At 40.5% G+C, this 23,867-nt stretch overlaps 1 protein-coding gene across 5 annotated transcripts in view; it reads left to right on the forward strand.

Moving 5' to 3' along the window:
* LOC121359238 (sine oculis binding protein homolog) overlaps positions 1–23,867 on the forward strand; it is a 113,589-nt gene that overhangs the window by 17,355 nt on the left and 72,367 nt on the right. For all 5 annotated transcript variants that reach the window (XM_041478045.1, XM_041478047.1, XM_041478044.1 and 2 more), the window contains exon 4: positions 6,293–6,444. In XM_041478045.1, coding sequence (XP_041333979.1) covers positions 6,293–6,444 — 152 coding nt within the window. The remainder of the gene's footprint in view (positions 1–6,292; positions 6,445–23,867) is intronic.

Here is a 23,867-nt window from a genome sequence, read left to right on the forward strand (position 1 = left end):
AGTCCCTACTGAACTATGCATAAGAATGTACCTCAGCTCATGCATAGAAAACATAGGCAGGCCGTGGTTCCCCAAAATGATTTTTTCAAAAGGGGCTGGGACATTTTGCTTTATTGGCAGAGTAGTGAACTTGAAGAGACTGGTCCTTAAAAGGAAATGCATTGTAGAGGCTCTGATATTTCCATAGCGATGGCTGCAGCAAGCTTTCCATTGTCAGGACAATATTTTAATCTTCCTCTGGTAGTTACTTTTGTAAGGTGCTTTTTGTACCTTAAGTTTGTCACGTGCCCCCTCTGTTTAGGGGATCAGTGCTTAAGGTGGTATCACAAGGGGGTCTGCAGCAGTGTCTCAGGAGTTTTGTTTCTTCATCTTTTTTAGTTTGAGATTAATTTGGTAAAGCATTTTGGGTGTAAGAAAATTGACTGTAATGGTGCTTCTGCCTTACTTGGGATCAACAGCCTCAGGAACTACTTGGGGGATGAAAAATCTGAATAAATGCTACTTGGTTTTCTTCACTGGCGATCTGGGATTTCAGGAGCAGCAGGAGAGTAACTCGGAATTATCCAATTCTGAAATCCTGGCAGGTCCCAGTGGAAACAGTGAGCCCTTACTGTTATTGCTGCAGATGCTCAAGTCAAGATCTTAAGACTTTAAAAAGGAAGTTTTGCAGCTTTTCATTAGAAAGTAATAGTGAAAGCAGTTAGAATATTTAAAGATATATATACGCCAGTGGACTGAGTGCAGTTCCCAGCTCAAAGTAAAAGGGCTATTGTAGCTCCCTACCCAAAAAACCTGGGATCCAAGCAGCCTGTGTGGGATGCAGCAAAGAGAAAAAGAAAGGAAAGTAGTAGTGCAGAAACATGGCTTCTGATAGTGTGATGGAAGAAAACTCCGGCCAGAGATGAGTTGCTTGGCTGGTAGACATGGAAGAGGGATGGGGTTCCAAAATATTTTTTGTGTCAGGTCATGGATACAACCACAGTCAAGGTACAGGTTTCACAAAGGCTCTCTCAGTCTCGGTGCCATACTTGAGATCTCAATCCCAAGCACTCCATCCTCCTGGTCTTCCTTCTGCATAGCAGTTCTGTGGTTGGGCACCTTCGGGAGAGATGTTATCTTCTTGCCAGAAGAGTTGACTATCTCCTGCTGAATTTTTTGCAAGGAAATATGGAAAATAAGGTTTTGAAGTACCTGCCCTTGAATCATCATAATATGCAGGCTTAGAACTGTAGCTGCATTTAGTTTCACCCAACTTTTTGAAGCTGGAGTTAAAATTGAAAATACATCTCAGTTCAAAACAGCATTAGTGGAGTGTTGCAACCTAAAACTTGGTAAACTGTTCAGGATTTAACTCCAGAATTGTAGGGATTTTAGGAACATTGCACTAAACACCATAGGTCATGCTGGTTTGCTTAGATAAAGAGTCAGAGCTGTTCATGATGGATTTACTCAATTGAACTCACTGCATTCCTTCACTTCCCCACACCTCTTTAAATTATGGCTCCATGTAAGATCGATTAGTGTAAACTGCTGCTCATTGGGTTAAGAGGAATAATTTTCTGCAGCTCCTTTACATGGGTTTGAAAGGAAAAAAAATACCAAACATTCTGCTTAATTAAGACCTAAAGAGGCGGTGCAAACTTTTGATGATTAATTGAAGCATGCTTTAGACTGATGCATATTTAGTTATTATAATGTGATAATTTTATCTTGTTATACAAACTACTCCCTTTGGGAACATGATTTAACACTGCAAACACTCTGTGTTTATTGCATTGTTCATTATGAAAAATACACAGGATAAAAACCACAAGGAGATGTAACTGAACAGTATCTGTGTGGTGGGTGCAGGGAGTACTTCTTCCACCTGTAATGACACAACCCAGAGGCAGAAAATCACAATATTTATAACTCTCACAATATCTCTGCTTGTGAAGAGTTGAGAATTCAGAAAAGTAGAGGCTGGAAAATTAGATCTTGTGCACTATGTAGAAAGAGTTTATCTTCTTATCACCTGGTCTAATTAGAGAGGACAGCAATATGTATGTTCTGCTGAAAGCCCTCCTGTTACTATTCAGTTGTGTCAGTCCCATCTCCTCTTTGTCTCACCTGTAAGAGTGCCCATGCTACCTGTCATAAGTGTGACAGATCTGAGAGCATGCTAAACACTTTGCAAAAGCAGGTCATAAAGTTGCAGGCCCAGATGGAGGGCGGGGAGGTGGGGGGGGGAAGCAGTTATTAAGAAGTATTTTCTTTTACTTAACATATTATCTGTGCCAGGACTTGCAAATGATATTTTTGTACTTTACAAACGTGTCAGCATAGCTATATGTGTCCTAAAAGTGATGGTGAATGATCTTCATCAGAAGAGCTGCTCCAGTGGGAGCTCACATGATGGATGTAGGCATGGTGTCAGGATGAGCTCATGTTACTTTAAGCAGATATGCTAAGCTAGACTACCAGCAAAAGACTACGCATGAACAAAGGAGACCATTGCTGATGTAGGAAACTGGTATAATTATTGAGGAGAAGCTTTCTTAGTGCAGTTCTAATCAGGAAAAGGTTAGAATAAAGATTGAAGACAGATAACCAGTCTTAAACTACTGGATTTGAAAATTTCCTACTTCCCTGTGATTTCCTAGCAGCAAGTTCTTCTAGCTGAGTGCTCTAGGAACAGGGATTTTGATACATTTTCTGGAAAGCAGGGCAGGAATCTGGTAAAGTGATTTCAAAGAATTCGGCCTTGAAAAACAAAGGTCTGTGAAAAAGTGAGAGGAATTTTATCTTGAATGGAATGCAAGATACGAATTTCTGGTTTCATATTATTCCAGCTTGTGTTTAGCAGATGACAGCACTTAAATCCCAAGACTCTGTCTTTTCTTATTTCACACACTCTTGATGTCTTGAGGCTACATTATTGCTTCTCACTGCTGGTGGAAATACATGAAGTAATACTTTCTGCCAATGTTGCAGTCCTGAATTTTGGTCACTAAGCTTAATACACTGTAACAAAACATGCCTATTAGTTCTTTTCGCAAGATCTGCTCAGATCTCTACCACAACCGGTGTGAAGAAGGAAAGCACATAGTCAGATTTGGACATTTATCTTTGTTCCCAGTGTCATCCACATCCATAGGGCACAGCTCTGTACTCTCCCAGGCACCAAGCACGGCTTCCTTTCTCTGCTGTTCTTAGCATCACTTGTAGCTGAAAGAAAGGATTTGATTTTAGACAAAGTTTTTCCTCCCTCTGGGCTGGACTCGGTTTGATGGTCCATAGAAATGTGATACTGGATGTTTTCTATTTCACCCGATGAACTGCATTACAAAAAGTTAGAGTTGCATCAAAAATTGACTTGGGCAAATGTGCACCTGAGGGAGCAAAGATGACTTGAAAAGTGATGTATTAGTGTCCTGTCCCAGGAAGTGTGTACTCTGAACCCCCTTCTGAAGTTCTGCTGTTTCCTGGCTGCTTCACATGGCCATTCTCAGTTAATCCTTTTGTGGCAGTGTTCCTGAGTCTATTAAATTGAAGAGGCATCTAGTTTTATTATTGCTGTTATCATGAAATGAAAAGGATTACATTGTTTCATGACTAATGTGAGAAAGGAGTAGAACAGAGAAATAGTTTGAGTTCTTTGTGTGTAGCTAGATTATTTCCTTCCCTTTCCCCCTTCCTTCTTTCAAAATGATGACCATTTTGACTAATATTGATGATGCCTCCTGGATATCACATATCACTTCCTAGAAGTGCATACAGTGTTAGTTTGTACACCATTCTCTGCTATTTTTCTGACCATCTGATCCATGGACCACAAGTGAAGCCATGCTGCTTCAAGGGATTCTCCGTGAGGTGGTTCTAAAATTCTGCTGGATAGGGCATGGCAAGACAGCAACCTGACACAGAAGGTCCCTCTCCCTCTCCTCCCCTTGCCAGGATGTATCTTAGAGGGTCTTTGGTGTAAGGAGATGAACTGAACCTGACTGTCCTGCATAACCACCTGCAGAAAAGTGCAGAGAAGTGAATAATGTAGCTTTTCCATGTAAGCAGCTGCTGCCGGTAGCCTGTGTAATTAGAAATAAACAATTGTGGGTCTTTCTCATCATCTATGGGAGACCATTCATGTGAATTAGTGAACAGGAATTGAATGACAGCTGAGGTGTTCCCCCTATCAAATCACTCATTAAAGACCCTGAGAATCCCAGTGGTGCATCTGTGTTTCCCCTTAAAAACTGTGCCCCAGACAAGCGAACCTGCTTCAAAAAGAGCTACTTCAGCACCTACTTTGCCAGTGAATTCTCTTTCAGCTCTGTAATATTATTTTTTTAGTTTATGAGAGTTCCTTTCACCAGAAATGAAGGCTATTAGAAAGGTATCACTGATAGATCTTCTCTTTTCCAGAGATAAAATGCTCCTTATCAGTAGGGGAATGTATGTTACTGTTATCTGAAACAAGAGTCTGCTGTCTGGTTCCTTTGATTCAGAGGATCTTCTGTTGTCCTGGTACATTCAAAGGGGCAGGTTCAGTCTGTAAGGAATTAGTTTATTATGGTGCAAAAGTAGCTGAATCAGGGTGCCTTTGTAAAAGATAAGTACTTCAAATGACTCAGGACAAGAATGGGGGGAAGAGCTCTAGGTCTGTGCTGGAATAGTTGGCATCCTGGACAAGACCAGTCTGCAGAGAAAGTGGTGATGACCCCCATGCAAAACCACCACAGCAGCACCCTGTGTGCCTGGCTGATATTACAGCCAGCTCAGGGCAGGCTTTTTGACCCTAGAGATGGCTAGTGATAATTTTGGCCAAATTGTTTTGATTTCCCTTCGTGTTCAGCATATGAAGGTGCTTATAATACTGGAAAATCCCACTCTAAAGGGTAAGAGATACAATACATTAAACACAAATCTGTGCTATAACTTGGCCTTAAATATAGGTTTAAAAGTAGACAGTCTGATTAAAACTAAAAGGTCATTATTTTACATTGTAGAATTTTATTTGTAGCTGTAAATCATAACACAATTTGTGGAAGGTAAAAAGTTATTAAACTGGCAGTATTTATTCCAATAAGGTGAGTAAAATGCAGCACGTAGTTCTGAGTTATGATAGTCAGGGAAAGGAGCCAAATCACTCTGCTAAAAATTAGTTTGCCAATAATTTTACAGAACGATGACAGCGTAGCTTCAAAAACAAATCCTTTATAGGGAAATAGGATGGCTGCATGACAGAATCTCTAAGCTATGAATTCTCCACAGCTCATGGACCAGGAACTGGTTTAACAATTAGTCTCCAGGGATGTTTTTTCCCAGAAGTTAGACAATGGCTGCTGTCTGTAACTGAAAGGTCATTCAGTATCATAAACTGGACATAAGAACTGAAGAATTCTGAGTTTTAAGTCAGAAATATTCCTGCAAACTTATTGACTTGATCTGTTCAGCAGGCTTAACTATTCACTGCTCTTGCCTGTGAAGCTGAGGTGGGAATGATGACCACAAAAGGATATTGCAAAAGGATATTTACGTTAGTAAATAAGCTCTGTGGTATTTTTACATGGCAGAAGGCACACATGCCACATTTCTAACACATGTTAGAGAAGAGCTTGAAAGAGGCTTGTGAACTCTGCCTGAATTAAAATTTGACCAATGAGCATAATGATTGAAAAGTAACCTAGCAGATTTTGCCACAGTGCTGCAACTTCTGCCTTGTTCAAGTCTGTGTTTCTGTGACTGCTGAATTCACACAAAAACTCCCTGTTTTATATGCTAGTCATTTCAAAATAATACAGAAAAGGGGTGTTTTATGTTCCTTCTTATTTAGAAGAGGGCTCGTGTTAGAGACCTGCCTTGGTGCAGCACCTTCTGGCTGTGTTTTATCGCCAGCTTGCTGAGCAGAGCATCTCAGGGACTCACTACAGCAGACTGTAAGTAACAACAGAACAGCAATACCCACTAAAACTTCAGTCTTGGTTACTCATTTAATAAAGAGTTCTGCGCTCTTAAGTGTGCTAAAAAGTTCTTGAGATTTCCAGACATTTTCAGCAGTGCACAATTTTTGAAGCTAATCATCTTTTCCAGCCATTTTAGAGGCTTTGCCAGGCTGCTGAGTCTGGCTGGCACAGGTCACCGGCTGCCTGAGGACGAAGCTGGTGGTCACAGGCAGGCACAGTTCTGCTCTCTGACAGTGAGGGAGTTAGCAATAAGATGAGCTGGTGCTGCTTGTATCTAAGAGTAAGTGTGCAGATGTCTGAGGAAGGTGTTTGCATCTCATGTAAACATTGTTCTTATATTTTTGTTGTAGAAGATGATGTGTCAAATGTACAAATAATGTGTGCCTGGTGCCAGAAAGTTGGAATCAAGCGCTATTCCCTGAGTATGGGAAGTGAAGTGAAATGCTTCTGCAGCGAGAAGTGCTTTGCAGCTTGCCGAAGAGCGTATTTCAAGAGAAACAAGGTAAGAGAAATAAGGAAAGATGTAACCTACATAGACATGGCTTTAATCAGGCCCAGCCTGAGCCTCATTTAGCATCTAATAGAAACTCTTTTCTTTTGTTTTCTCTGTTTCACCTAGTCCCACCACTTTCCATCTGTATTGTCTGTTGGACTGTCAGCCCTTTACTAACCTTCTTTCTTTCAGTTTCTCTCAGCTTGATACTTGGGGTTTGTGAGGGTCAGGAAATTTAAATACTAAGAAGCATTAACATAAGACTCCGAATTTGGCCTTAGAAACTCAGGATACTTCCTACACATACACAACTAAGAGGAAGTATCAAAGAAATGAGTAGAGAAAGGTTGTGTATGACAGTGCCACCAAGTCCCATGGCATTGGGATCATGGCCAGTGGGTAAATGCTTTTAGGGCCTAAGTCTCAGTCCCATCACAATACTTTATCACTGCTGCTAGTGAGCTCTAGTTTCATTCTTTAAAAGTATATAATTTTTAATAACTTATCATTGCTACAAAATTCAGACACTATACAGTTTTTGGGTTGGGGTAAGCAATGTTAGAACATCTAGAGTAACGTGAACGCCCCGCCTACTCAATTTAAATTTAACTCCATCTCAAATTAGAAGCAATCCTAATATTGAATGTCTACAAAAATTGCTGTAATCACTGAAGCACAGTGTCTGAAAATGCCCTCTAGGTTACTTCAGCAGCTGTTTTTCTACAGCAGTATTTGTAGCATGTCATTTAAAGAAAAAGAGATAAGAAACACCTCCAATTTTTAGTTGTTAAAAAAGTAACTGTGTCCTTTTTGTGCTTAATAGTGTGAGCCTCTAGGTGACTTTATTGTCTTAGAAATGTTTATCATTCATAAAACTCTTTACATTTTGGCCTCCTAAATGATGCCATTTACCCTCATGCTTCAGGCCATTCCAAGCCTGTCAAGTTCAAACTGACTTCATGTCTCTAAATCTGGTCTTTTACATCTGTCATAATAACAAATAAGCACATATGGTTTCTAGACTTAAGATGCAATGTTAGAGCAAATTAACCTCCTTTATAAATTTGGGTCACATCGTCCTAAAAAAAAAAAAAAATCAAAAAAACAGCCTGAAGAATTAGGTTGCAAAAATCAGTAGAGTGGAATTTTAGTGGCAGTCTTGGAGAATCAAGCTCATAGTGTCTACTGGAGCAGACAGGCAAGTAAAAGTCACATGAGTATTCTGTGAAGAGTGTTGTTTACATTCTTCTTATCAAGAAAAAAGTGTAGAGGAGGGAAATACGTGCTCCTTAGATGCTCCTCATTTGAAAATAAACCCGCACGGATGTATGTGGATGTGCACATGTGCACTTCTGTCACATGCAGTTCTGTGTGCCCTACAATGTGCAGGGCACAGTCCAGACACTCTGGGCTGACAGGATACAGATCTCTGTCAGCTGATGCTCCTGCGACTTCCAGTCACAAATTGACATGGATAAGATACTTCCTGGAAATGGAAGCATTGTCAGTGATCCTGGTTAGGTGGTCCTGTGTGGCCAGAACTGATGAATACCAGATAATTTGGGAAACCTTGGAGAGGCAGATGAAAGGACTTGACATATTCTTTCTCACCTCCAGCTTAGATCCTGAAATAAGAGATTTAGATCTCCACTAAATGAAAATAAATGCATGTTAACATAATGCATAGATGTACTTCAACCTTTTAGTAACCCATTAGTAGTAGAATTCAGTAATAGTTTATGACCAAGAATTCAATCAGTGAGGCAGTATATGAAAAAAGTTCCCTTTTACCTGACTTACTATTTATTACCCTTGTGCTTTATTGGAGGCCTCCTTGTCCTTGTATTATGAGAAAGGATGAATTAGAGCTTCACATTCTCCTTGGTTCCCTTTCCTACACCTCTGTTAGCTTCTTCTGGGAGATGCCAAGTATTTCCGTCCAGAAAGATGTCTGTATTCATTATTTTGTGTATAGACACACACACACACACATATACATATACAAATATATACACATATACATGTATAAACACAATAGATGTTCCTAATATTTTCATATACCAGCATATCCCAGTGAAATGTCCTATTATTCACTAAAGAGGTTTCAAACTAACAAAATGTCATGTGGGAGGACTTGGCAAAACATGGTGAGAAAACATTTTCATGTTGATTGGCTCTGTTTCAAAGCTAAGCCAGTGAGTTAAATTTTCTTTCTCTTTGGACCTGTGGAACCTGGAATTTCACAGGATTTGACTGAGCAGAGGAAATCTGTAGCTGCCCCTTGCATGTATATTTATGGCATTAGGTGATCTGGGGACAGAATATTTAGGAAGTGCTGTTGTTAAATGAAGACAAGCACAGTAGAACTCAGCAGACCCTCACGCTTCTGGTTTTGCACTTCACCTGTTAGTAACAGAGTGGAGTCTTGAGGAATAAGATCAAAAGGACCAGGATGCAATAGCTTCAGATTTAACTGCTGACCTTTGCTCTGTTACTGCTATTCCAACAGCATACCTGTCTTCTCCCTGACTCTAATGCTTATTTATGTATTTTAAGGAGTTATGCCACTCTACACTTTCTCATTTTTCAAACAGAGGAGCAAAACAGTCACGTTTCACCTGCCTTATGCATGTTTTAAACAGGGATCTCTGCCACAATATAGTGTTGTGTTACATTAAATATGTACAGCTGCTGCATTTCTGGGAGCTGATAGGACTTTGTGGTCACTTTATTTAAAGCTTGAGTTTCCTAATGGATCACGTTAAGCAGTCTTCCCTCCCTCCCCTAGATAAGAAGTGCTGTAATAAGTGCTTGCCTGGGATGATAGGACTGTTTAAGCAGTAAAGAATTAGTCATCACTAATGCCTCAAAACAGCACTAAGTAATGCTGTGAATTATCCATCCCTGAATGACAATTGCTGTGTTCAGAATGAGGACTTCTGTAACCATTCTAATAAAAAAAAAATCTTTTCCCATGCACAGGGCAAATGCACACTACAGTGCTGCATGCCACAGATTCCCAGCTGGGAGAAGGCTTGGCATGAGCCCACCCTGAAGTGCCCTGAAAGTGCTCCACAAAGCCCCAGGTCAGCTGGGCACTGGCTGCTCCCAACTTCTGACTCCTTCTCAGCCCTTTCCTGCACTAGGTTTGGCAAGAGTAGCAATACACTGGAATAAGCTGGTACCTTCCTGGCCTTGGGAGTTTAGAACCCAAGGAGTTAAGTCCGAGGTGCCTATCAGGCTTTCCTGCCTTTTGTCCTGCTGGAGTCTTGTCTATTTGTGCTCTGGAAACTGGGCCCCTGTGTCCTCTGCAACCATGCATAGCCAGGGTTCTCAGGGAGCTTCATGCCTGGAATGGGAATTTTGTAAGGAAGAAGTTTGGTGCAACCTTAAGTTGCTTTTCTTATAAGAAATGCAAATTTTGCTCCAGGTATTTTAAAGTCATGACCATTTAAAATTATATCAGCCAGCAGCCATGCCTTGCAGGAATAGAAATATATATGTTTTGAAATTATAAATGCTCCCCCAACAGAATAAGTTTATCTAAATTATTAGTGATAAATGAACAAAATTTGAGGCTTTTACCCCATCAAGCAAAACCCAAAGTATTTAGACAAGACACAATTTAGAAAGAAACCGAAAAATAACACCACTGCCACCCCCAAACAAAAATAACCCAAATCTGCATTCCTGCTCCTGTTCATCCAGTTTGCTTGGTCAAATGCACATAATGAATATTGTATAATGACAATGTGTTGTGTGTAATAGTACCGATTAAACGGAACCATTGCTGGAAAAGCGACCATTTGGGACTAATGTTAGTACCCAAAGATATAAGATTTGGATGCCTCCCTCTTAGATTTGATTTTAGAGGCCAACTAATACAAAGTTAAGTACCAAAGAGTCACGTAAGGGCAAAAAGCACTAGACCACTAAGTTTCAGAATATGAAATTTAAAGGGAACGGTTGGACTCATAATTTCATCCAGTGAGTCTGAAGCTTGAAAAGATTAATTTTGAAATTAAATTGTTTGACTCAATGGGTCAGAAAACAAATTTATTATGACCAAATAGCCAAACGTAGAACTAGGACTGACTTCAAAGAGGCTATAAACTCTGCTCACAGATATATTACAGAGTAATTTACTTGATTTGACTAAGACTTTGGAGGCATAGCGACTGCAAGGTTCTCAGGCAGTATTTTATACTTGACCTTGTCCCTGCTTCACACTGCCTCACAAATAGGAAGAAAGATAGATGTTTCTGTTTACAGAGCAGTCCAGTTTCATTCATACTAATAAACAAAAAGGTATAAATCAAAAAGTAGAAGTAAGCTACTCTGCAGCACCATGGAGATGTAAACAAGGATGACCCTTTTCTCCCTGTAAAGTATAGCGATGGGCAACACTGTGTGTTAGTAGTGCAGACAGGGAGTGTGGTTCAGGGTCCTTTATCTCATCTGTGTGGCAAAAATGAATGTGAACTATCAAATGGAGCTGTAAGAAGTCATACACATTTATTTAGTTCTGAGTTCTGTTGCATTAGGCAACTCCTCACATTTTCAAGCTATACTTAAGATGATAAAGAGCATGCAGCATCATATAGCTTTAGTGCTCTTGGCTGCATAATTTTTTGGTTAATTAATATCTATCACTAAGTGATAATATGGACATTTAGATACAAACACGTGCTGTAAACTGGGAGTAAACAGCAGCTATCATTCCCCAGAATTATTACTGAGGATTGTCAGAGAAAGTTCTCTTGATTTCAAGCTTAATTGTGCGGCCTAACAGTGCATGAGAGATATTTAACAATCTCACTGTTAAGTCAATGAGTAATGGCAGAAAAAAAGCTACTTCCATCTCTTTCTTATGCATCTACAAAATTTAATTTGTAAAGTGATCATTATTCATTGAAATTCGGAAAATTGCTTAGAGCAACTTGATGCAGATAATGCTCTGACCAAAAAAAGAAAGCTTAGCTGTTTCTTTAGACTCCCCTTCTATAGTTGAAACACATGGGGCTCTGAATAGAAAAATCTATTTCTCCTAGAGATTTAACTTGCGTTAATCAGGTGTTCATAAAGGTCAGTGCAGAGCAGGTGTCCCTCCATCTTTGCTTGCAGTTGCCCATATTTGGTTCTGTGGAGCTGTAGAGAAAAGCAGGATTCAATAAACGGTTCACAAAGCGCCGTTTGCGTAGAACGTGCGTGCGTGTATTTGTGTGTGCACATCTGCGTGTGTGTGCGCGCGTATCTGCCCCGGCAGCCAACTGAAAAGGTTTCCTGCAAATTCTTGAAGGTGGAGGGGGAAAAGACAACAAACATCTCCATAGCTGTGATTGCTTTGTTGAGAGATAAATGAGCGCTGATGAGTGAATGCAGATGAGACGCTGAGTCTGCAGGGGAAACAGCTCAAGTGTGGGGCACAATTGCAAACTTCTTTGAGGAACTGGCTGGAGAAGGAGGGATAAGGAAAAGAGCCTCATTCAGAAGATGTTTTTAAAGTTTGTGGAGGGTTGAAGGCTGCAGATAGTGACCAAGAATCTGGAACAGAGACTGAAATATTAAGAAAATCCTGAGGTGTGGAGAAAATGGGTGGCATTGGTCAAAAGAAGATTGGCAGCATTGTCTTGCTGTCATCAGCTGGCCTGGTTATTTACAGGATGCTACACCCAGAGATCTCATGGAACTGCTTCCCTAAACCAGAGCTACAATTTTTCGTGCTTAGAAGAGGCAAATGAAATTGCAAATTAACCTACTGAGGCCATCAGTCAGAATATCTTGCTGCTCACCCACAACAAAGCAAAATGTATTGCCATTGCTAACAATGAAATGGGCAGCAGCACCTGACTGATGCCACCAGTGACTTAATGAAGGGATCTGGCAAACCCAGCGTGCTTGTCAGTTTGCAAACTCAATGGACATTTTAATGTCCATCTGCTGCCGTTTAATACTATAAATTTGAATCAAATTCCCATTGTCTGAATTACGAGCAGGTATCCAATCCAATTAAAAGGCGTGTTCACTTTTAATTTTAACCACCGTGTCACATTACACCAGTCGTGTTGCATTCTGGCTGCTTTGGTTCTATCAAGACGAATATGCTAATTACAGCTGCCTCTTGGGGGGCAGGCATTTGATTCAAACAAAGCTACCAGTTTATGTGAGGTGTCCTCACATCAGTTTTGGACAGCTTCAGCGATTACGCTTTTCCTTTTTCCCAGAAGCAAGTTCTGTTTACATACAGATGGCACAACAAAAACCACTAATTGTGTTAGGACTTGACTGGAAATGCTTTTAAGTTTCTTGCACACTGGGTGAATGCAGTTTAGAGCAATGATTTGGATTTAAATAGATGTTCTGACACCTTGGTATTGGAGAAGTGAAAGAAGTTGCTACCTTCAGAGTGACTGAGCGAGAAATATGGCCATTAACCATTTTTCTGGAGGTTACTAAAGAGCTTTACTGAGGTCTTAAATCACTCAGGATGAGTTTTTGAAGGGAAGAGGAGGATGCTAGAGGGTAGCAGACATTTTGCTCCTTTAAAAATTTGGCAAGATAGACTTCATGGTCTGCATCCATGACATTTTTACATCACAAAGAGATTTTAAATTAAAGAGTTTAAATGAATAACAATAATGCATTCAGAAAATAAGCGGATATTATACACACCAGTATTTACTTTACCTCTGAACCCCTTTGGTTCCAACCTATGTGAGCTAGCCAATTGCTCAAAAAAATGTTGCTCTCCTCTGTTTCATGTCTCAGCTCAGGTTGCCTTAGATTAACCTTGGCTTTTATGAAATTAGGCACCTTTCAGCTTTTTCAGATGCTCAACACAGAATGAGCATCAAGAACAGTCCTTGTTCTGACAAAAGCTTAGGGTAGATCTCCAAAGTAAATCTAATTTGCACAGACTATATTTGGTGCCACTCTTCCCTTTCTTAATGAACACATCAATCATTAATACTAATATGAGCTGGGCAAATAAAGAAATGCATATTAAATGTTTGTTCAAAAATATCATGACATTTGAATAAATTATTGCCTTAATGGCATCTGTTCATTTATCAGTCAGCTCATTAACTTAGGGAAATATTGAAAGGGAGGTTGAGTATTTTTTTCACTCTATATATTTTTATTTGAAAACCAAAATTAAGCAAATATGGTTTTCAAAAATGTGTTTGGATTAGGAACAATGTTGTGAGCAACACCATTCGTACACACTTCTGAAAGGGTGTGTGGAATACAGAATTTGGAATTAACGGCGTAGTTTAATAAGGCAAAATTCCACCCAGGCAGGGTAGTGTGGTGGGCAGAAGTAAAAAACCTGAGGGGCCCAGCTGAAGGTGGAAGGTAATTTCTAGTCCTAAAGTGTCTCAGGAGATGACATTGCTGTCACATTTCACAAGTGGCAAAGTAATTTGTGCAGGTGAGGCAGCAATTCAGTGGTGATGCGACATTTCTTGTCAGCTGACAGTCTGTATTTAATCACTCCATTACACTCCCAGTGTGGGGACTTTCCTCTCCATCAGCCATAGGAATCTTGCAATAAATTCAAGGATGAAACTGAGTCAGACCAAGGGAGTAAATCACGTTGTCTATCTTTTTGGCCCCTTCTAGCCAGGAAAGTTTCATCCCTTTAGGTTTGTTTGGAAACGTCTGCTGGTTTATGGGAAGCCTGGAGAAACCCTTACACCCATTAACCTTGAGTCTGGCCTTGTGAGTTTAAATGAGGCTAGGAGAGGCCAAATGGATATAACTTATAATCTGCTGGATGAACAGGAAAATGTACTACTGGGGATTGTTAGTTGAAGTCAGTTTCTTGCCGTAAATCAAGCTGTGCTCACTGTGCAGGCGTTAAACTTGATGGAAGAATGAGGTGGGTTTTATAGAGCAAAAGTCTGAAAATGTAAATAAAATTTCTTTCCAGTAGAAAATTGTTTCTCCAGTAATGTTTGATCACTTGGTGACCAGATAAATTCAGTGACTGGCTGTGCTCTGTCAAAACCCCAAGCATTTACAGCTCACCTGTTTGAATTTAAGTTGAAAGTCAACATATGTTGTGGGTTGTCAGACTTGATGAAATTTTGTATCTTAAATAAATGTACTCATCTGTTTAGTAATATTTAGAAACAGCTGTTTGATTGGGTTCAGAGGTGGGGAGCATGTGTCTTCAGCTGCTTTTGGTTTATTTACTCTCCAGCCTAAGAAGCAGGAGGCCAGACCCAGCCTCTGTCGCACAGAGGGGCTGGCAGAGATGCTCAGGCAGGAGCCAGTCCTTTGGCACACATGGGATGAAGGGGAGACGTGGCTCTGAGCATCTCTCCAGCCCTTCTCCAGGCTTTGTGAGGGAAAGGGCCTTTAGTGGGGCATGGTAGCCTGGTGCAGCTTTCCTGGGGAGTGTGTGAAGCCACTGAGGACTCAGCATCTCCATTAGACTGCCAAGTGCAGTGATTTTCCTCTTACCACCTGGATGGATGCAGCACTGCAGTGTCCTGTGTGCCTATGGACCTTTTCTCCCTTGAAATTTGGAGTCTCAAATGAAAAGGGAAATAAACCTGTTGAGTTAGAAACCAAACAACTCAGTCTCAATAATTCTTTATTATTTTTAATTTAGCCCCCAGGCTTTCACAGTTGTGGTGCATGGTGCTACTAAAAATTAGGTGGAAGAGTTCCTAGAACTAGAAACATAAGTCTTAAAAGATTAATCTAGAGATTAAAGCAGTGCACTGACATTTAAATATTTATGGGGAGAAAGGTTTGAATTCTTTCATTGTGTATTATTAAAATAATGGTTGACTTTGGCTATTGTTGAATGGTCCAGTCTCATGCCTCCTTTTGCAGAAGCAATTAATCAATATCACTGCCTTGATAAGGCAACTCCCTATGAGTTTTGACTAATGTACAAGCATTAAAAGAACAAGTAGCTGTACTACTGACTTCAGTGTGTGAAGGTGATAGCTTCATCCTGAGGAGGAAGGACCAGGAGCTCTGAAAGAGGAGGTTCTAAAATACCAAGGAAAAGAGTTAAACAAGAAAAGGTTTAAAAAGGGGGAAAAAAGAAGCGTTGAATCTCTCTGGAGGCTATTTAAGAACACCATATTAGATGCACAGATGGTATGTATACCTCTGAGCAAGGAAAAGTAGAAAGGGGAGAGTAAATCTGGCATAGTTAAGTGAAGTGCATAAGCTTAAAGGGACACTGTCAACTTAAAAATCACACTTTTACTGGAAAATTTGTTACCTACTACTGTTACAAACAACACCTATGATTACTGTAACTGAAAGATGAGACAAAAAACTCCCTCTGCTTTTTTGTGTACTTTCTTTGGGCCTGATCCAGATTCCATTGGCATCAGCGGGTGACATCCCACTGATTGCAATTAGCTTTAGATCAGGCCCTGTGCATATTTGCCCTGTACATTGTGTACATGCAATTCAATTATTTTGCATCTGGTCTGTTTTCCTATTGTTTCTGTGGTTTTTCACACAGCAAGAGAGGAAAAAACAATTTTTTTCCAAATTGGAAGTGTGGTTATTAAATGATGGAAATGCCACCGGGGTCCTAGGCATACATGTAGCAGAAATACCAAATGTTTTGCCTTTTTAAGACAAAACACTTCCTTCAAAACATTTGAAAAGATGATCAATCAGTTATAGCTAAAGGTTCCCGAGGTGGAGTGCAGAAATTATCTGAAAGGTGCAGGTACCAGGCAGTGTAGGAAGTATAGAACAAGTGGCTCTGTAGAAAACAGAAAGCCACCTGTAAGTCCCCTGTGCCTGTAAGCCATCCAGCCATGGCTCTGACCTCTTCTGAAAAAGTGGAATAGCAGAGAAACAAAATTAAATTTCCTGTGTCCATCTTCACCGCAGAGGATGATGAGGAAATTCCTGTCCCAAGGACGCTATCCACAGGAAATCAGAGTGTGGCCTTATAACAGAAATTGCAGTCTCTTAGGATGAAGTTACGGAGCAACTTCAGCAACTCGAGAGCAGTAAATCACCAGGAGCAGATGGTGCTCAGCCGAGTGTTCCTAAGGAAATAAAAGTGTGAAGCAGCAGAGATATTGACAAGGATCTGCAATATATCATTAAAACCAGCAACTGTTCCTGAAAATTTGGAAGTCTTTTGTATGGTGCTTAAAAAAAACCAAAACAAAAACTAAAAAAAAAAAGAAAAGGAGACATAAGGTTACTTTCTTCTTGAGCGCAGGAAATGAGAGTTCCTAAATAATTTTTATCAGAATAAAGTTAACTTCAGTTAGGCATGACCTGGCAGGTAATAACACTGTAAAGAACAGCTGGGATATAATTTTTATACACGACAGCCTTTACACAGAGATATTTAGGTAGTTATTTGGACTCAGGATCATGTTTGCTGGATAAGACTAGTTGGTTTTGATGTGTTATTTGATGTCTATGGATAGTTTGATGCCCTTCGTGGAAGTAGTGAATGCAGCATACCTCAGTCCATGTTTTCATAGGAAGCTGGACGTTTAAATAAGAAACTGCTTGCATTGAAAGGGGCTCAAGTTTCCTGCCAAAAGAAAAATTACTTTATAATGCTAGGAGTGTTTTTGTATGTGCTACACAAAATTTTAATTCAATTTTCTTGAGAAAAATGGATTATTTTTTAAGAAAAAAATTGGATGTTACAACAAAAGGCAGATACTCAATGCACAAACCCACTCAAGCACATTCCTGTTTTCTGCAGTTATACCACATGGGAAAGGAGTAAGAGACGAGTACAGAGGTCTTGCCCAGCAAACACGGCTAGTGTGTACACACGCACGGAAATCAGCTGAGGGAGGCAAACTAGAAGTTCTAATGGATTTGAAATTTAGTAAAGCACTTGAAATGGCGTCTCATGAAATCTTACCCTCAGATTAATTCAAATTACTTTGGATGTGAACACTGTCAAGTGGCCTGAAAACAGGCTCAAGGAATGAAGTAAAGGGTGGTGATAAAGAGCAGCATATCAGGTTGTGGATAGAGAAGTGCCAGGGGGACTTTCGTGAGGTTGGTCTTGTTTCATATTTCATTAATGATCTCCAGGAGAGAACAGAGAACAAGTTAACAAACTCTGCAGCTGATACTGAGCTAGCAGAAGTTGCAGATACCAGACAGGACAGAAAATAATTCCCTGGAGTTATTAGAAAGAATGAAAAAATCCAACTTGTACTTTTCCAAAAGCGAGATATTATGCCAAGGGGGGACAAAAAAGCAACCTGAAAAAAATATCCTAGGGGAATGAGTGAAGCTAGACAACAGCCTGAAGCTGAGGATAGGAGAAGGGCAATAAGCTGGATGATGCAGATATAATGGTAGTTAAATGGGCAAGGGTCTGGGGTGGTAGGGTGTGGAGGAGGGTAGTTGGGTGGTTGCTGTAATGTGGATAGAACAAGGGGTGGCAAGATTTGGAGAGAGTTTGGATATGCAGAGTTCGGTGATGAGACGAATCAAAGATGCTTTAGGGAATATGAAAATGTTAAGCGAAGAAGAAGAGAAGGAGGAGAGGGCTGGACCAGAGGTTCATCTTTTGCAGTTTTGATGTATAATACTATGAGGTGTTAACACTTGTAGCTGGGGCCTGAAATGAGCTGGTTTGCTTGGGACTGACTAAGCTGGGAAAAGCAAACACTAGTAAACACAGTGGCTGGCACTGGCAGGGTGATACATACACCGTCTTCTGTGGATTTTCTGTCTCCTGCAGAAATGAAGGGATAGCATGCTCGGATTCAGCAGGAGCTATTAATTCCCAAAAGTACACCACCCATTTTTAGACTCAACTGTTACAAATAGTTAAAGTCCTGAGTGACAAGCTGCTGAAATAAACAGGAGTGCTCTGTTTGGAGTAGCACTTGAACTGGTACTAAAATTAAACGGTGTAGTTGCAGAGGTTTGATAAAGCTGATTACTATTAGCAAAGTGTATAGCTGAACCAAGTTAAAGAGCAATAGAAACCAAATATCATTCATGAGAGATGATGCCTGCCGTGTCAGCCCCAGATGCATCCTATAACTGTGTAGGCTATAGGATATTTTTCATTCCTTCCTTCAGGTATTGGCTGTTCTCAGCTGCAGTTTGCCAGATGAGATGAACAAATGGGCTGATCACTGTGGTGAGACCCATCTTCCTAATCAGAGTGGTTGCACTGCTGGCACAGCAAGCTTGAAGGGCTCTGTGACATAATCCAGAGCCCTTCTGTGACATAGTCCATAATCCAGATCCATTAACGTGTCCCATTTGGTTGGGCAAATACATAGCTGCTGTAAACAGGCATAGCTTTATTAAAATAAACGGGGCTACTTGGATCAGCAGTAATTTTGGCCCAGTGTAGGAGTTGTAATAACACCATTTAATTCTTACTGGGTCTGCAGGAGCAGTAGGTTTGGTATAGTCTTACTGGGGAGTTTTTTGTTAATATCACTCCAATGAAAATGTTTTGTCTCACTTTCAGTTATTCTCAAGTCTCTCTTAAAAATTTTCAGCCTTCATAATGCAGTTGTCAGGGTCACCACACTGCTCTTTTGGAGTATTTTGAAAATGTCAATATTTTCTAGTATTTGCTGTTGGTGAAAATATGGAAAGTGTAAAAGACTTCTTATAAAAAGACTAAAGCAGTATGTGAGGTTGTGTTCAATCTCACACAGTAAGGGCTGTTTTTAAAGAAGGGTCATGTAGAGCTCTAATTCATTATATCTGGACATCTCGGCATAAAATGTAATGTGTAGCAGCTTCACTCTGCCTGCCTGATCCAAAGAACACAGTAGAGATATTACAGCATTTCACCTAGTTTGTAAGTTGTTTCCTAAAATTGATTTCCTAAAGACAGCTTACAGCAAATGTTGTTATTTTGAGCTTTTTATTTCTTCAGCCTTGGATTTGGGCGTTAATAACTCAATACAAATTGCAGAACAGAATATGCAATAGCATGCTGACCACCAGTTTCAAAACAAAGGAAGTATTTTGGTCTTGTGAGTGTCAGGGGCAATATTTCCACTGGAGTCAGTAGGATGAGGACTGAATCACAAACTTCAAGCCAGTGGTGGCATTACAACAGGAAAAATGAGGAATTTGATATTTGTGCTCTACAACTATAAGTTTTTGCTGGTAAAGCTGTATAAGGTATTTTAAATTTAACCTGATTTGTATTAAATAATATAAAGCTCAGGTCTGCTGCAGTTAGTCTGGATAGCTCTTTATGCTCCAGTAGCCCAGGGCAGGGAGATAATGCATGTTTTTCCTCCTTTACCATTCTGCCTTATCCTTTCCCTTGCTTTATTAAATGGAACCTTTCTAGCCTTCACAATACAGCTGCCAAACTTTTAACCTCTCTTTGGCTATGTCTTCCTACATTTCCTATCCTCTTTCTGCATTTTCATTGGCGAGGTTAGGATAAGGTATGGCATTTTCTGTTCCCTATTGTGTTCTGTGTCTGCAGCATGTCTTATATTGTCTTAAGGATATTTTCTTAGGTTGCTTTTTTTCATTGAAAGGTACCGAGGAGAGGAGATTCTCCGTTTTGTTTTTTCTCTGTGCCCTTAATGGGGTTAACTTACCACCCCATTAAACAGTCATTTCTTATGTGCAATTGTGATTGCTGGAATGTAGGTTGCTATTATTAATCATCTTTCCATTCTTGCTGTTACATTAATCATGTGAGGAGACATGGGCGTAAGTTTGGATCCAACAGGATGACAACTTCTTGTTCGTGGTGATCTGAAATTCAACCCGTGAAGCAAAGAATGACTTTTACAAGTCATTTTCATGTTTGCCAGTTTTGAAGGCAGCTCTGTGCCATTTTACAGTACTCCATGCTAATTATGACCCGTGTGGATTTAGGGATTTCATGAATAATACAAGAGAAGCAGGAGCAGTTGGGGAAAAAAAAACCCCACCCGGTTTCACACGTTGTTTGTGTCAGGGCTTGGTGATGGATTTACCCTCAAACAGAGTCAGCACGAAGAAGACATTCTGGTTTGCAGGGCCTCACACTGCACACGCAGGAGTCATTTCAGTTTTGCACGTACGGCACTCTGGCTGCTCTCCCTTTGTTTCCAAACCGCGCGTGCTCTGCCGCATACATGTGCCCTCCCATATTCCTACAGGAAATCTACTTTCACGCCCAGGAGGGAAAAAGTCTAGCATGTTTGCTGCATGTTCCTTCGGGAAGCAGACGAGCAAAGAGGACAGTACAGCTGTAGACATTCTGCACGGAGATAATCAGTGCCCCAGCAGGAGCACCTTCTCCACACAGCTGTACAATTCCCTTTGCTCCCTAGAAGGCACTGCACCCTACGTGCAGTTTCCAAGCTACATTTAACACAATTGCCCATCAGCACTTAGGAAGCAGTTACCACAGAAACCCAGCAGAGACCAATTAGTCACATGATTAAATTAATTAAAATAACCCAGGGTATCTGCCATCTTGCTTCTTTCTGCTATGCATAGCGCATGACCCAGGCAGAGATGTAATTGGGTAGCATTATTGTGCCTTTTAATCCTAGAATCATCTCCATACTGTACTGTAGGTGGTCTTTGATTTTTCCTTTTCCACGGGTCTACATAAATCCCCTCCCAGAGATCTATCTTATTCCCCTGCTGCAGAGACGCTTTATTCATTTTCTGGAGATCTGTGTTATTACACAAAAAAAATTCTCCAGCCTCCTCAATAAGCCAAGTAGTATCGAATTTACAAAACATCAGATTTAACAACAGCAAGATTTGTTATGTTTGGGATAAGAGGATTTGGAAACATTTTGAATTGCACAGCTAAGACTTTTGGAGGTCTTTAATGACAGCTCTAACAATACTTGCCAGGGAGAGCTCTGTAATATGTATTAGCACTTGACCTGAGAATTGTAAAGCACTAAGAAAAGACTGTATGTTGTGTCTTCATTTCACAAGTAATACTGTTACTGCAGTGGGGCGCATTTAAGTGGAACAAGCTGTCTGCCTTGTAATTCTGCTTCCTGGGAAAGGCAGGCAGTTTGGTTTCCTCCCTCGCTTTTGAAACCTAGAAGCACACAGTCATATTCTAACTTAGTAAATCAGTGCTTTGTCCTTGGTCGTTTGGCTGCCCTGATAATGGCATCCCCTGAATATCCATGTCAACTAGGGTTTTCCTCTATTATGTCAGTGTCATACTTCTGCATGCACACAAATCATCTCTACCTGAAGCGGCATAAAACACAGAACATTGCAATTTCCATCTCATCAGAGATTTGCTGGTGACTGGTCTGAAGTTACCTTGATCCATAGCACCAAAAGAAAAGGAAAATTAATACTATTTCTGGCTCCAGAGTAGAGAGCAGCTTGCCTCTCCAAAGCAGATTCCATACAAACAGACTTGACAAAATAGCATGCATAAATTACACGGCCCTGATGCATTAATTCGTGCCTAACAGAGCAAGTGGCAACAACACTACATCTACAATGGGTGGGTATAAGATGGAAGAAATGAAGTCTGTGGGTTAATGTATAAATAATCAACTGTTACGGAATTTGCAAATATTATGGAAGAAAACTAGCAGGTTTTGCGTGTGCTGTATTGCTAAAGTGCTGTGCACAAGCACATTTGCCAGGCTTAACTGGCTCTGAGTAGCCTGTCAGGAAGGATGTACACGTTTGGCAGTGCCCAGGCACAGATACTCCAATATGAGATAGGGCCTGGTTGTGAGATGAGGTCTCTGTCTACCAGAGTGGCAAAAGTGTGCCTCCACTGAGTCATAGCACACTTCCCAAGGTGAAACAAGCCTTGTGCCAGGTATAATGTGGGTCTGTGGTTTTATAGACCTTATCCCCAGCTGGCCAATCCCCTGCATCCAGGACACACAAATTACCAGGCATAAGTGACACCGGTGCTCTGAGTATTTCCATTTTTCTTGTGTTTTGCTTGTCATTATTTACGTCATGCATCATGGGCTGCTGCAGTGTGCAGAATGCCTGTGGAAAGGTTGACTGTCTCGCTGTGTTTGAGCTTGCTATTTTTGCAATAAGTGACAATAGGAACACTGGGAAAGAAATTCTCCATGGGATCACCCTGTTTTACACTTGTTGTAGTCCCATAGAAATTGGTTTAATTACGTTCCCGTAAAACTGAGGTTAACTAGAGGCAAATCTGGTTGAAAGATTGTAGGTGCAGCAGCCATGTGCTCTTGTTTCCAGAATTAAAAAAATGTCCCATAAATAAACTCATGAAAAGAATCATAAGAAGAAAGCTTTCCACTCTGTATTTAAAGTACCGTTTCAACAAATCTGCCTGCGAAGTTCTCAAAGCTTTTCTTCCTTTATAATACAGAAGAAAAGGTTTTTTTCAGACTAGAGTGAGGAAAAGTTTTGGCTGTGTTTTCTTGTCATGCTACATAAAATACACGTGTCTGAAAGCAGAGAACAGGCTCTTCTGTAACAGCTAAAGTGACAGCAAAGGTTGAGGTGGTTGTTTTGAAGTCTCCAATATAAATAGGAAGGGAAGGGGTTTTCTTTGACGTGCAGGAGCTCTGTGTTCTTGATACAATTTTCTTGGTATGGTTTCTGGCTTCTCTCAGGGAGCAGACAGGCCTCCTTATCTGAGTAGTACGGAGGAGTGAGTAGTGATGGAAATATGGGTCCCTCTCCCAGCTGTCCTTGGAGTGGTGTTCATAAATGAGAGAGCAGGGACTGAAGTGGGTCAGTACATATCTGTGTGCCATAGCTGCATTTGGGAAGGATGTGCCAACCTCTTCCCAAACCAGGAGACAGAGCATAGGGACTCTTCTGAGGTACAGCCACTGCTGCTGGAATGGTGACTCCAGGAGCAGACAGATTAAAGGTAGGGATTGCAGAAAAACACAAGCACTGGAGACTAAAGGACATAACATTTTGATTGTGGAGGTATCGGGATCAGCAGGATCCAGGCTTCCTTTGTAAAAAGGTGAAAAAATTATATTTGGCCTCCTTGAAATAAGAAAAAGGGAGGATATAAAAGGAAACTTGATAAAGTGCAAGTAATTTTGAAATAACTCTTGTGAGTGAATGGTCCAAACACACAATGCGAAAATAAATGAGAGCAAATCAAGATAGTAAAAGAATTTTGGTAAAATATTTTCCGCTTACCACCATAAGCAAAACAAAGAATAAAGAGTTGTATCATAACAATTTCATTTTCCTAGATGTTGTAAACACCTCATATTCCAGGAAGCGTGATAGGGCTTACTAGCTGGACATCCACATCTGGGAAAGTCAGGTCATTTTTAGCCTTTAGTTTGAAGGCAGACTGAAGCGAGTAGGAAGCTTGAGCTGAGTGGCAGTAAGTGATAAGCATTTGGCTTGCATGTTTTTAAACAGGAGGAATGGATAAAGCATGTACTCCTGAATCATTTATGTATGGATTTTTTTTGTGTGGTAGAGGACATGTAAGGTAGTCTTCAGAGCCTAAGTAAATAGTC

This window comes from Pyrgilauda ruficollis, unplaced genomic scaffold, assembly GCF_017590135.1.
Source record: "Pyrgilauda ruficollis isolate IOZ18807 unplaced genomic scaffold, ASM1759013v1 scaffold43, whole genome shotgun sequence".
Classification (NCBI taxonomy): domain Eukaryota; kingdom Metazoa; phylum Chordata; class Aves; order Passeriformes; family Passeridae; genus Pyrgilauda; species Pyrgilauda ruficollis.